The sequence below is a fragment of the Electrona antarctica genome (assembly GCF_951216825.1).
Source record: "Electrona antarctica genome assembly, contig: scaffold_25, whole genome shotgun sequence".
NCBI lineage: Eukaryota > Metazoa > Chordata > Actinopteri > Myctophiformes > Myctophidae > Electrona > Electrona antarctica.
In genome coordinates this window covers 1,913,258-1,928,039 of record NW_027637034.1, presented here as the reverse complement: position 1 = coordinate 1,928,039, position 14,782 = coordinate 1,913,258, and the positions used below count along the sequence as shown (strand labels likewise).

At 39.5% G+C, this 14,782-nt stretch overlaps 2 protein-coding genes and 1 long non-coding RNA gene across 4 annotated transcripts in view; all 3 read right to left on the bottom strand.

Annotated features, from left to right (window-relative positions):
- LOC306919443 (uncharacterized protein) overlaps positions 1–14,782 on the bottom strand; it is a 461,602-nt gene that overhangs the window by 118,525 nt on the left and 328,295 nt on the right. The window lies entirely within an intron of this gene.
- Positions 6,352–8,419, bottom strand: LOC306919298. The gene is made up of 4 exons (XR_013789505.1): positions 8,327–8,419; positions 7,937–7,994; positions 7,600–7,719; positions 6,352–6,490 (listed from the first exon to the last, which is right to left on the bottom strand). It is a non-coding gene; the product is annotated as an uncharacterized lncRNA (long non-coding RNA).
- On the bottom strand, positions 9,051–13,556 carry LOC306919357 (uncharacterized protein; the record flags this gene model as incomplete). Its single annotated transcript, XM_079532151.1, has 4 exons — positions 9,051–9,431; positions 9,928–10,028; positions 10,665–10,824; positions 13,341–13,556. 4 exons carry the CDS (start codon positions 13,554–13,556, stop codon positions 9,051–9,053), a joined length of 858 nt encoding a protein of 285 aa, XP_079388277.1.

The window sequence follows — 14,782 nt, the reverse complement described above, 5'->3', positions numbered from 1 at the left end:
ACACACACACACACACACACATACCTTCATAGCCTTTATCTTCTATCTTACACTGTATTCTCTCAGCTCCAGAGGCAAGCGTTGGTTATTATAAAAGTCAGTGACAACAGAAAAAAAAATATATATATATATTTTAATGATATAATTTTACATTATATAATTCTATCCATTTAGCTACTGTTTTTTCCTTTTATCTAGACCAGAGGTGGGCAACTTTGACGATGGCCAATATAATTCCACACTCACTCCAGAGGGCCACATTGCATAATACTTAGTACATAGTAAAAATAGCCGATCTACAAGCTCAAAACGTCTCGCACTGCGACGCGTTTTGAGCTTGTAGATCGGCTATTTTTGCTATTATTTGAATTTAAATCCTGAATAAATTGTTGCTATTTTTTAATTGGAATCCTGAAAAGTAACATTTTTAATGAATTTCAAATGCCTTATAGTTATGTTAACATTATGAACTAAATACAAATACATTGGACATACAAAAAAGACGATAACATTTTATACATTTTATACTATATAATACTCATTAAGATACTAATCTACTTATCAGTATTCCTGGTATTAACTTGAAGGCAACGTATTAAGTGAAGGCAACTGGTGGCCCCCGGGCCGCCAGTTGCCCATTCTAGACCGACTACACAGAATCTGCACCTGGCTCGCTGATAACAAACTATCTTTACACCTGGGAAAAACTGAACCCATTCTCTTCGGATCTAATAGTAATCTCAGCAAGGCAAATGGCTTCTTGGTTAGAGTGGGTGACAATGTTATCACACGTAAAGATGAAATTACCTACCTAGGTTCCATCCTGGAGGCTAATCTTTCTGGTGATAAAATGGCCACCAACGTAATCAAAAAAGGAAAAAAAGATTCCTTTACAGGATCTCCTCACTGGTCAACAAAAACACCTTGAAGACCTTAACAGGAGCCCTTGTACAAGGTTTCTTTGACTATGCATGCACCTCCTGGTACCACAGCACCTCAAAGGCCCTCAAAACTAGGCTCCAGACTTCCCAAAACAAACTGGTCAGGCTCCTACTTGGCCTCACCCCCCAAACCCACCTCACCCCTGCCCACTTTGACAGGCTGGAATGGCTTAGGGTCGACGTACAGCATCTTGCAATGGGTCTGGTCCACAAGATTCGATACACCACCAAGATACTCATGTACCTGTCTAGATACTTCCTTAATGTTACCGAAGTCCACACCCATAACACCAGAGGAAGTGCAACGAACCATGTACAACCCAGATTCGGCACAAACAAGGGACTAAATTATTTTCGCTCCTATGCCACCAAAATGTGGAACGCCCTACCAACAGTCATTAAGACATGCAAATCCCTTGACTCCTTCAAAACCACTCTCAAAGGGCACCTACGGACGGCTGCAATTCAAAACTGGCCTCCGTAAAATCTGAATCCCCCCCCGCACCGCCCACCCCTTTTTCCCCTCACTGTATATGTTTCTTTTCCCTTTTTACCTCCCTTATGATGAATTCCTGTTCTGTTCTTTGACTATATAGAAGTGTCTATTTGTACGTCTCTAAATGTTGATGAATTGAACAAGGTGGACCCTCTTGTAAACAAGTGTAATGCTTAATTGGGTCGTCCACTCACAGTTAACAGTCTTTGTATTGAGTTTGTGCTTGAAATGTACTGTAATTCTGCAAAATGTTAATAAATATTTCAATCAATCAATCTACATGTCACTGTAGAGAAGTGTGTCAGACAAATTGGGCTGGTCTAGTTCATTGAAATAATTCCACGACTGCAGCTTTAACTTAGAGGCATTATACAGGTCATTCATTCACATGAAGGATGGATGGACAGGAGGTGATAGGATGAGGTTTGCTCTGAAAGCAAAACCTGTGAAATATGGGGTTTCCTGAAGTAACGATAGCTCGTAAGGGGGCACGGTGGCACTTTGTCGAGCTTGGGCGGCCAATCGCGGTCCTGGATTTTCGCTGGGACCGAGAACGCCTGCACTGAGAATCAGCCAATCACAACATGCCTGCGCTGGAATGAGAAACCAAAAGCCAATCACAAAAGATTCCGGCTGCAAGAATCTCAGAGAACGACATGGCTGGATAAAAACAAATCACACGTGACCACAACACGACAGCACCTTCAAGACAACGCAACAACATAACAATAACAATGTTTGCTTCGATCATCAAGTCAGAATGACCGTGAGTTAAATCTATATTGTTATTGTTTTGTATAATGTGACACGTTGTGTCTTTTGCATAGCGTATTGCATAGCCCATAGCGTATAAATGACTAGAATGGACCATCAGAGCGGGTGAGGGCCCGTGGGGTTTGCCACATTATAAACTCAGGAGTTTTAATTCAGCACAAAAGTTCGGTGCAATAAACGGAGTTAACAATGTGACGTTCTAGGAGCCTCACATAGCCAGCCTTCATCTGCCTGTGCAATGCATGTCCACGCATGATATGACCCTTGTAGTATATTTGTACGTCTCTTGTTATGATGAAATGAAAATGGTGCACCCTAGCCCAAACATTTAGACTCTCGTAGGTTTTTTTCGATTCTGACGAATCTCTCTACAGAATGGAAAAAAACCTCTACGAGAGTCTAAATGTTTGGGCTAGGTGCACCCTATTGTACAAGTGTAATGCTTTGTGTCGTCCACAGTTAACAGTTTTTGTACTATTGAGTTGTGCTTGAAATGTACTGTAAATCTGTTTACTTCAATCAATCAATCCCTCCCTACGAGTCAGTTAATGTAGGCCTAATTTACGTTGCCTGATCGATATCTGATCCGTAACATTACAGGCCATCAATGTGATTACTGGACTCTCGTTGTAATGTTACTCAAGACCTGATGTCTGTCTGATGATCTGATGTGATTAGTCAGTCGCAGGTCGAGTGGGCACCCTATATATTCTGGCTACACCGTGCTTTGTGAAGTGGTTGGGCAATGTAAAGTAGGCCTATAGGCTATGCAAAACATGATCAATGCTTTACATATTATTCAATCTATCAATCAGACATAAATGTAAAGATAGGCTACATGGACTGCCGTTATATCATCGTAATTGTACTAGGCTAATGTTCCTGAATCAATAGGTGTCCCCAACTGTAGGCTACACAACACAGATTTAAATTTCAGTTATTTTTGTTAGATTTGTAGCTCAGTAGCCTATAGCAGAAGACAAAGGCTTAATAGTCTAAGTTTAATGCAGTGGGTTTCAACCCATCAAGGCCCATTATTTAGTCAGCATTTGAGCCACGGACCACCATTTGATGACATATAGCCTCTCAATTTGTTATTGTTGGATGAGATTTTGTCCACAAGTCCATGCTGTATTGATGTTGCTACCATTAGGAGATAGCAAACGTTGATCAAAATAACAATTGTTCTACATTCTCCAATTGTGTAGACGTCAGATTTTTAACAAAACTGTAACTCTTGAGAGTGTAAAACACATACGGGTCCTTTTGGTTTCATTTTACACTCTCAAGAGTTAAAGATCTCTCCATTTGGTTACCAACTCTCCATCATTTAGCTGGGGACCACCTGGAACCCCCTCAAGGACCACTGGTGGTCCCCGGACCACTGGTTGAAAACGCAGTGCAGTTCTTCGTTTTATAGCCAGATCTGATCACCTTCCAATGCAACCCTATCGCCCAAGTCAAACGTTACTACATTACGTTTCTGACAAATTAGAAAACGTACCAAACGAACGTAATTCACGGTGAAAACGTTCGGTCTTAACGTTTGCTTATCTGCATTCATTTTAATGATAGCCAGAATACGTTTGCATACAACGTTTTGTTTTGTTTATTTTGCTGTCCCTCCAGCACTTTCGATCCAAATGAATAATAATAATAATAGTAATTATCAATAAGGAATAGTGCTTACAGCATTTCAAATGTAATAATAATAATAATAATTAGCAATAATTAATTGTTTTATGCGTATTGCGACCGTTTTTGATCATGTTTCAGCGTCAGTGTAAGAGGAGATCCCCTTCCTGATTTCCAGAAAAGGGGCGGGATTTGATGACGCACGTAACGTGACAGATGAAGTGAAGGGAATTTCCTTTTACTGTCTAATATTTTTATTTCCCCCCTCTGATGTATAACTGACGTTTTGTTTTGTTTATTTACTGTATAATAATACTAATTAGCAATATGCCTAATGAATTGTGCTTACAGCATTTAAAATGTATTAATAATAATAATAATAATAATAATTAGCAATAAGGAATGATTTGGTGATGCAAAACATATTTGGAGATGAAACAGGGAAATCCCTTTAGAACTCTATGAAGCGTAAATCATTCATTCATCCCCCCCACACACCTTTATGTAATGTGTTTTTATTCCACCTCTGATTTCTGACTGTTGTTATTTGTTCTGTTTGATATGTTATTTGTATGTCTTTAAATGTTACATGGTTTGATGAATTGAAAATGGAAATAAATAAATAAATCAGCATTGTTGTATTATTTCGTCTGTTTATGAATTGATTGCAATAGCCTGCACATTGAGTTTTACTTTTTTCTTCCAAATTTAGCAGATCAGTATCATTACATTGTCACTTGTCAGTTACAGCTAAACTATTTACTCTCGTTGAATATATTTAATGACTTGTTGAAATGTGTTAAGCTTTCGTTGGGAGTATTAATACTATTAATTAATAGCTATAATCAGTTGTTCCCAAACCCTTTGTCAAGGACCCCCAAATTGACCAAATTAGACCGCGGACCCCCATTTGAAAAGATATGCCAGGGACCCCCATAAGAGAAGCTTTTACAGCTCTAGCAAACCCTGTTTAATTTCAAGGACCCCCAGTTTGACACAGACCCCAATTTAATGACATTTCCATCTCTGGGACCCCCAATTTATATTGTAAAATCTATGTTAATTTAACTCTGAGTTACAGACTCATAAGGTTTGGTTCCAAACTATCATTTAGCTTTAACTTAGATTTTGGGAACCACTGATTTATATCATTCCATTTGAGACATGCACAATCAAGACAACTAAATCTGTTTTATGACCCATGGACTGGATAACAACCCTAAGAGCAGGCCTACTCTAAGATAACTAAACGTCTGCTTGCTATTCTTGCCCCCCCCCCCCCCCCCCCCCCCCCCCACAGTGAATCTCTTCGTAATCTCCTAATATGAAGTTTCATGAAGCGTTCTTAGGTCTGCTAGTTCGGTCAATGGGGCCAGCACGTCAAAACAGCGCCACTCATAGTGTCTGGGAGGTAATGACAGCTAAAATGTAGTGGCTATATATTAATATGAAAGGATTTTCTGCCATCTCGTCTTGCCCATTCTTTCAGGTCCAATCTCATTGACCTTGGCCAATTTTATAATATAGGTAGTAGTGATGTAATTTTACATCAACCATCCTCAATGTAATTAATTAGACACAACACCTATACAAAAAATATATATGGGCTCACAAAAAATAATTCATTGTTATTTTAGAAATGTATTGGCCAAAAACAATCTTTCCCCCCACTTTAACATAACCCCCACCCCCCCAACAACACAACTAAAAACACTACTTTTAACTGTAGACATTTTAATTGACTTTTCACCACAAACGGTAATAAAACAGAGAACAGACAGCAGAAACATTTTGTACAAATTAAACAATTCACAGGACAAATTAAAATACAAATTAAACATTTGTACAAAACCGTACAAATTAAACATTTGTACAAAACCATACAAATTAAAACAATTGAACTATTGAAAATCATTTTAAAATAGTTCAACTAGCCGATCTACATCTACACGTTGTGAGCTTGTAGATCAGCTATTTAAAATGAACCATTTTAAAAGGTTTTTTAAAATAGTAAAAAATTGCAAGTTTAGGGATAAGGGTTAAGGGGTGACGCAAGATATAGCCCAAAGTCTCTTACCCTTTATCCCTAAACTCATTAGCCATTTTTTACTATTTTGAAAAACATTTTAAAATATTTCAAATAGCCGATCTACAAGATCACAACGTGTCGATGTAGATTGGCTAGTTGAACTTTTTGTTTTTCAAGATAGTAAAATGTGATAACAGGGTTTGTCTGAAGGGACATTTTCATGTCAAGGACCCCAAAAATGATATGTAATTGGCCGCCAACCCCCATCTGAAAATGTTGTTCCAGGGACCCCCCAAAGGCAAAGATTTGTTAAAAACGTTAATGAAAAGAATATACATTCAAAGATTTGAGACACATTCTCACGATTTTTCAAAAATAGCAGATCTACAAGCTCGTAGTGCAGCACTCTGTGCCGTGCTACGAGCTTGTAGATCTGCTATTTTTCAATAGCTAAAGTAGAACATAATGCTTAAAACACCAAAAGGGGTTCCCGTCCTTGGGTTGACACAGAAGAGTGAGACACAATACACGAAGAGCTGCCAGCCAGGAAAGTAGTGCTGTGGGAACGATGTGATGTGGGATGACTGGAAGCAATGATGGAGGGCTGAGGACGACCTAGAGAGAAACACAGACGTAAACGGTGTTAAATAGCAGATTTATGAAAAAAAAAAAAGTTTAGTTAGGTGGTTTCCTCTAGATAGCAATGATACAAACATCCCATGAGTGATGCAGCTAACCGTTGTGACCTTGTAGATCGGCTAATGTATTTTCACAATATTTATCTGTGGAGCCAAGTGAAACTACATGTATTGTCAATTCAAGTCATGTCTCAACCGCTACAATTCCAAGTGGTTGTCAAGGTGGGGGGTCCCTAGTTCAAATATTATTTTGGAGGGTCATGGCTTCTTAAAATTCTTTGGTTCCCATGGAGGCCAGGTATAGTTGCTGTTGATGAAAAAAATGAACACTAAAAATAGTTTCTATCATGAAACGCCAGACAATTAGATCTACTATTTTATCTATAAATGTACCAAGTCTCGGTACGTACGTGTGTAATCCACGTAACTCGACAACCAGTCGCCCCACCAACTTCAAATTCGACACACGCGTTCCACACCCCCACAGGGAGTGCAGTGCCCGGTGTCGGGCACTGTTTCTCTGTCAGTTTTCTCTGCTGTTTTCTACCAGGGAGGGGAGGGTTGGAGGGGGTCTCTGATCGGTGAACCAATACTTCTCCAGCACTTGTAACTTAGAAAGCACGCTGGCTGGGCCAGGCTAGTTCCTTACAGGAGCACGGCTCACAAAATGTAAAAATGTAGCTTATTAGTAATCAATCAAAACAAAAATCACACCTGTGTGAAGTGAGGTGCGCTCTTATCTTACAACATAATATTTGTTTAAGCAACGGGTGCTAATGTTTGTTTTAGTCCTCAAAACAAACATTTCTCTTTGTTGTCTATGGTGTTTTCTTAAACAAGCATTGTTGAAAAACAAACATTAAGCTGTATATAGGAGAGGCTAGCGCCCCTCAAAGATTATTGCACTTGTGTGAAGTGAGGGGCGCTCTTCCGTGCCCAGCCAATCAATCATCACATTCGGTGGTACAAACACACAGACACACAAAGCTGGGCAGTGGGCATATGCGGGGCTAGCGCCCCTCAAAAATGAAAGAATAATAGACCAAAATGTATTGGAGAAAAAAAGGATTGGCCTACTTTATTTACCTTAGTTTTGAGCATCCCATCGTTTTCCCTTTCGGCACAGTCGGACAACAATTCTCTCTTTGTCGGCCATGGCTTGTGACTCTGCATCCGTAATTACAGAGAGATCCAGAATCACGTCATCTGCAAGGTTATTAAAATAATCTGTGATTAATCAAATTCACTTACATAAACAAACATGTTCTTAAACACAATATATTATTTATTTTGTATTTACATTTTTGAAAAGATCCAAAAAGTGCCCCAAAAAAGGGTTGCACACACAGTCTTCACTTACATCCCCAAATTTGTAATATAGGCTGAAACGTAAAGTTCCATTACGTATAGTTCCATTACACACCTGTTCCTGTGGCTCCCTGTGGTCCAGGTTCTCCCATGGAGGTCGAGGGTGGAAGTTCCTATAAGGCAGTGGTGGAAGAAGTACTCATTTTACTCAAGTAAAAGTATAATTCTAAGTACTCATTACACAAAAGGGCCCATTTAACTTTTTCCAGTTTTTAGATTTGAATTTAACAAAGAATAAAATGGGGCCAAACAAGGTCCCTTCTCTTAACAATTGACTTCTGCAGTGCAATGTCCATCTGTGTTTCTGCCAATAATGATTGATTGGACTTCCATTGAGTGTAACTTAATCAAAGTATGGACTTTTGAATAATTGTATTCCTATGCTCTTATAATACAATAGAGAAAAGGCTATCATGAATTCACAGAGATAGTCCTACTTATTTACCATCTCCACCGCACGTCTTTTAGTGGCGGACCTCTTCTTCCCCCTTTTCCCTTTACCAGGGATCTCTGAAAAACAGATTTAAAAGAGAGAAAGACAGACGGATTGAACTTGATTGGCATGTACAAATGAGGGTTGAGTCACAAGGTAGCTCTCCACCGCTCCACTGCAGTTGGCCGAGTAGGAAGTCTCCTACCGTCTTCCGACAACTTATACGGTGGATTTTTGAGGGGGGCTCTGATCATACACTTTTGCCATCACTTTTATATTCAATATGTACTTTGCTCAGCCTATCAAAACATCGCTATGGGGTGATCAGCCAACACAAAGCTGGGCATAGGATGGGATAGCGCCCCTTAAAAAGTTAGTGTTGCAAATTTCAGCAAACTTCAGAAATAAACAAAAGCAACCCACAACTATGAATATTTAAGAGAGACTGTGCTTATTTTTCTGTAAAGTCGCTTGTAGATATTATATTTTAATAAGCAGACCTGGCTGTGGCAATACTGCAAACCAGTGCTGCAGGCTACTTCGCATGCACAAAACAATGTTCCATGGGCAGACTGGTTTGTGCTAAACTACATGCTAGTTTGTTGCACTCTGTTCGGGTTGGAAACAGTATTTGGTGGAGAGACACCTTTACATGTTAAATTATACATTGAGGATGTTCCTATGCAAGTGTACTAAGCCACAGCTTCTGAAATTTGGGACCACTTGGGAATTAACATTAATGCGTTATTATTGCATTACCTCTCTGTGTTGGTACCGAGTCCGACTGGGAGGTTACTGTGGCAACAACATCCTGGAGGGTTCCTGGCACAGCGTCTTCCTCCCAGTTCTCTGCTGAGACTGGGAGACGGGGAGGTGACCTGAAGCAGGAGAGCAGGAGAGCTTCAGGGTCTTCCTCCATGTTCTCTGCTGGGACTGGGGCATGGGGAAGTGACCTGGAGCTCAGATCTTCAGCCTCTTCCTCCCAGTTCTCTGCTGGGACTGGGGCATGGGGATATGACCTGGAGGTCTCTTCTTCAGCCTCTTCCTCCCAGTTCTCTGCTGCAGAGTTCTCTGCTGGAGGATGGGAGGCTACCACAGAGGTTGACAGAGGAACCTCCTGGAAGACAGTGGAGGAGAAGTATACCCAGTGGTTTTAATGAAGTGGAAGTAGCAATTTCACGTTATGTACTCATGAAGAATGTCCTTTACCACAAGATTTACACAATATTTGCAACCCGTTGTGAACTTTTAGAGATGATTGTTTGAATAACCAAAGTATAAAAAAGGCTAATAAGGTTAAACATTTGGAGTAAAATTTACAATATTTGCCTTTGAGATGTAGTGGATTAGAAGTTTTGAAAAATGGGAATGTTCAAAATTGTTACAGTACTTAAATGCACTTTGAAGGACTAACTAGGTGCTCAATGGAGATAAAGATGAGTTAAAAACATTGGTGCTGCTAAAATCAACGGGAATAATAACATGAAAAAGATGAGTGATCCGAGCACTCAAAAATAAATACTTCAAACATCACTCAGAATTGCCCTGACGAAGACCAGCATGATTTTACATTTTATTTTCGAGTGCTCTTTCACTTAAATGCACTTAATTACCTTCCTGCACTGCTTGGAAGCCGAGGTGGCCATCACATCCGTGGAGGTGGAGGGACAGGGACGTACATCCTTGGAGGCTGAGCTGCTGCTATTGACATACACTGAGACAAGCCATATGTATTAATAGCTTTGCTGCTTTTTTTTGTTTTGTTTGGGTTGCACCAAACATTGACAGCCCATTCATGAATTAGAAAAGTCCTATTGATTGTTATAAACAACAATAAGCCCATTCTGTCAACCAGTATGGACAGATTGGGTTATCTTCCGACTCTGGCAAGACTTTAGAGCAGTCAATGCATCTTCTTACAACGTAGATAAGTTGCTTGCAGCTACGTAAAAAGCCAATAAATTACAAAATATCAAGACATTCAGTACATCTTCACTCATAAACCAACTAAATGGAAAAAGCGACACTCAAAATAAGAGTTCAGAGCGGACTAAAAAGTATTTTTTTAATTCAGTCCAATCAGTACATCTGTAATAAAGGTCTAAACTAAAAGGTCACAATGTGTTGCAACATGACACATTGTGAGCTTGTAGATCTGCTATTTTCAGTGCATGTTCCCCCAGAATAGGAATGTTAGTGGTAAAAAAGTTAATGGTTCCCATCAATGATTTGACTGCCCACCCTATAGTAACTCTGAGGACCCTATAGTAACACTGATATCCATGTTTAAACCTTTGTAAAACATTTATACATAATAGGCATTTTGATAATATAGAAGACTATTACTTACATTTTACTAAGGTCTCATATGTGGTCTTTAAGGTCTTCTCCAGTTTCTCACTGAGGTGAAATTCCTGCGGGTATTTAATGTCGCAGACAATCTTGCCCTTGAACTCCCTCGCCAAGAGGAGGACTGGAAAGGTGTAGTCCAAGTAAGAAAGTTCATCCAACTGCCAAAAGAAAAGTATACTGTTATTCAGCTGTCTTACACACAGAGTGAGGACCACTTAATTCACCCTTTGTCAAGTCCCGCCCGTGGTTGTACCCCTCTTCACAACCATTGTTTGCCGTATTTGTTTTTAAGTTTCTTCGTATTGATATTCTGTGTATTCAATTCTTATTTTAAACTTAAGTAAAAAGGAACACAGATGCCTGGGCATATCATGTTCATTTCTAGTTTTTTCCAAAATTTATGTTTTAGCAAATTCAACATAAACAAGGTGGAAACAGTGCGGAACAAAGCAGAAAGAGCCTGCTGGTTAGTCAGTCAGGGATCAACCAGGAGGCTGACAAATGGTGAATTGATTTAGGGAGAACACAACAACATAACAGCTTGACTTTAAAAGAAATAGTGCGTTACCCATTACACCTATAACGGTTCCACTCTGGTCCCACCAAGTCCAGAAGATGCCATTGTGCATAAACCGCAAAGTTTATGCAAATGTTATCTTCTGCATCTAATTTGTGACACTCCCTCCATTGACAGCTTGTTCAGAAAACAGAAAAGTCCTGTATGATTGTATAAATGTGGGATAGAAATAATCAATACACCTGTAAGGACAGCTTGGGTAACCCTTTGTCAAGACTTTGTTCATGTTATGAGCGACTTAGTGTCAATAAACTGTGCAGTCCGTTAGGAAGCACTCGTTTTAAATGACTCCATGTCCTGTGCCATTTAACTGAGGTGGTGTACGCAGGACGTTGAGTGAATTATAACAAACACTTCCAAACTTGAACACAAGTTGCTCATAACATGATCTACATCAGACAAAGTCTCGACACAGACAAAGAGGATCACCCAAGCCATCTGTACAGCTGCAATGTTGATGATTTTATACTCTTAAAATGGGACTTCTTTTTCAAGAATAGACTGTCAATGAACTTAAGGGTATTGCAACTACTGCATATAGCAGATCTAAGTTGCTTGCGTTTGGCCCGAGGCCGTGCCAAACTAAATGGAATGAAGTGAACCTTGATGCACCTGACTGCAAGCCGTGTTTGCTGGTTACTTCATACTATTCAAAGTATTAGGTCTAATCAGATCAAGATGTAGATGTTTTAAATAATTGACTGCACAGTAAGTGTAACTGATGATTCAGCAGCTGTAAAGAAACCAATAACAATCAATCAATGAACATATACATATCGGTAAAGTTATTTCCTTTAGTACGACTGTGGAAACTGACTGAAAAGGACTTGCTGCATGAAGACTCCTTAGACAGACTTGAGAAAACAATGTTATTTTTTGATGCTCATAAAAGTGCTTTGTGCTCAAAAAGTGAGGTTAAAACGTTTTGGCACAGGGACCTTCGTCAGTGCTATACAGGTGGATCACAGACAGGGTGCTCTTTTAGGGCTCAACTCAGGTGTTCAGGAGGAGGCGTGGACATCATTACAGAAAAAGAAATCTAATGTTACACTTACAGAGCGTTGCATTTGGAATAATGAAGTACTATATTATTAGTATTTCAACATGTTAGTGTTACTATAGGTAGCACTGGACGGAGGTCTTCATTCAGCCACCCTGGTTAACAAACTGTAAATAAAAAATCCATCTAGATTCAGTTTGAATGAGTCTATCACCAAATCTTCTGGATTTCTTAACTTGTTCTATCATATAATATAAATCATAAATGATAGATCTGCTATGGAGTGACCAGCTTCCATAAAGTGTCTAGCAATTGGAGATTTGATGTCCATTGTCCTTACGTCTAAACAAGTTTTAACTCTACTTTTATTTTTATATGAGCATCAAAAAATACATTTTATTTTTTAAGTATGTCTAATGAGTCTTCCTTAAATGTTCATGCAGTGAGTCTTAGTTTTCCTTTACATTTTTGAGACACCTGCAATACAACACTGTGAAGTCAAACAAGCTTGAAGCTTCTACCCACACCACAGCAAAAATTTAAATGTAATGCCCATGCTAAGCTTCTTATCCTATTCATGTGTGACTGTTTCACCCACAATTTTACACCTGTAAATGATGATGTGATGTCACAAAGTTGATTCTGACTGACTTCAAACCCAAACTCCACCCACATATAATTCTGTAGGATGGAAGATGTGAAACAAGTGCCATCCATCCATCTACAAGAGTGTGTGTGTGTGTGTGTGTGTGTGTGTGTGTGTGTGTGTGTGTGTGTGTGTGTGTGTGTGTGTGTGTGTGCCTCGCAGTCCTCTGAATATATCAAGACAATCAATTTACTTCAAACTTGGCATGTGAACATAATGACTTTCTGCCATTAACGAGCCCCCTGAAATGCAAAACTGTCCCAAATAACGAGTTCCTTTGAGTGTAATAGGGCTCAAGGAACGTCATGGTTCCCACTTAATTTATCCTAGTTGTATGAACATTGGAATGCTTTGTTAATTCTATGCACTCTACACTTAGCCTAATAAAATAAAACAGTTAAAATAAAATAGTGAATCAATTGCCATTGATTCTGTACAGTACAGTACTTACTTTCTTCGTGATGTCATCAACCACCTTATGGCAATTCCCATGCCTTTTCTTGCGTGCACAATAGGCCTCCTTTTCAGCATGTAGCTTAGCACGGGCGTCTTTGAGACGCTGCTTATGCGGCTGTTCGGCAGCACATTTCGGGCACTTTTTGCAGGCAATGCCGATGGTAGCAAGGCATTGCTTGCATGTTTTTGTGGTCTTCCCATGGCCAGCCATCCTAGTGTAGCAGAGAGAGAGAGAGAGAGAGAGAGAGAGAGAGAGAGAGAGAGAGAGAGACTGATTTAACTGACTGATGTGTGCAATGGACCCATGAGGGACGGGTTGATTTACAATCTCCTGAAGTAAATTAACAAGTTACAACACTGCAGATATTGCTATGAAAGTGTACTAATCCACAATTTATAAACGTTGTGTCCAGGGAGGGAACAAGAGGGCTACGAATAGACCCTTACTATAAATCAGACAGTGTACAAATGGAACCAAATAAACCATATGGGTCTTCAACAGTGGGTCCTCCTACAGGGCCTGGGGGGCCGCCAAATCTTTGTGATGGGATTATGGTGGTACCAATTGCCAAAAGAAAGAAGCAGCTCTACAAGCTCACAACGCATTGCCAACGCATCATGCGCGAGCAGACCAAGTACAGAACAAAAAAGCTGTACTTGTTATGTATGGAATTACACATTAGCATGATTGCATCCAAAACTGATGGATGAAGCAAGTCTATGAAGCTATTAAAGAAATCTATGAAAAACTTTAATTTGCAACACAATTTTGTGCAAATGTTAGTGGGGATTTTTAGGAAATACTTGCCATTAATAGTGGTTGGAAATATATTAATTGATTCCCAGAGTCCCGTGGTGGGGGTATTGGTAAAGTAGTTCCGGTCATTTTGAGGGGGTCTGGGGGCCACCCATTAAAGGTGTAGGGAAACGGAAATGGTGGACATTTTATTTTGAAGTTTCAGCTTGAAACACTGGCTATGAAGTTTCTGAACCAATCAGAGCGTGCATCCCTCCAGGATATGGGGGTCTCAAAGTCTGACTTCCTGCACATGAATTTAGTTTGTAAACAAATTTCTAACCTATATACATATTTTAGCGTGATGATTAAGTTTAAAACAAGTAATACACTGTCTGGATGTCATCTTGAATGAGATTAAAAACAGAGTAGTTCTTTAATCAAAACCAGCTGTGGAGGATCGACAATATGAAGCATGGGAATCAAACTGGTGAGCTTCATTTTTATTGTCTTTTATTGATGTGTATCTCTACTGTGAAGTAGAGCAGCAGCACAAAACCATTGCTCCATGTTACAAAGGGGTCAAAGTTGAACAAAAGCTGCTCTATAAGCTATGGTAGAAATAGGTCAACAATACAAATTATGCTAGATTTGTGGATGAATTCATTTTTAATGCGTGGTCCCAGTGACCCCCACCTTAT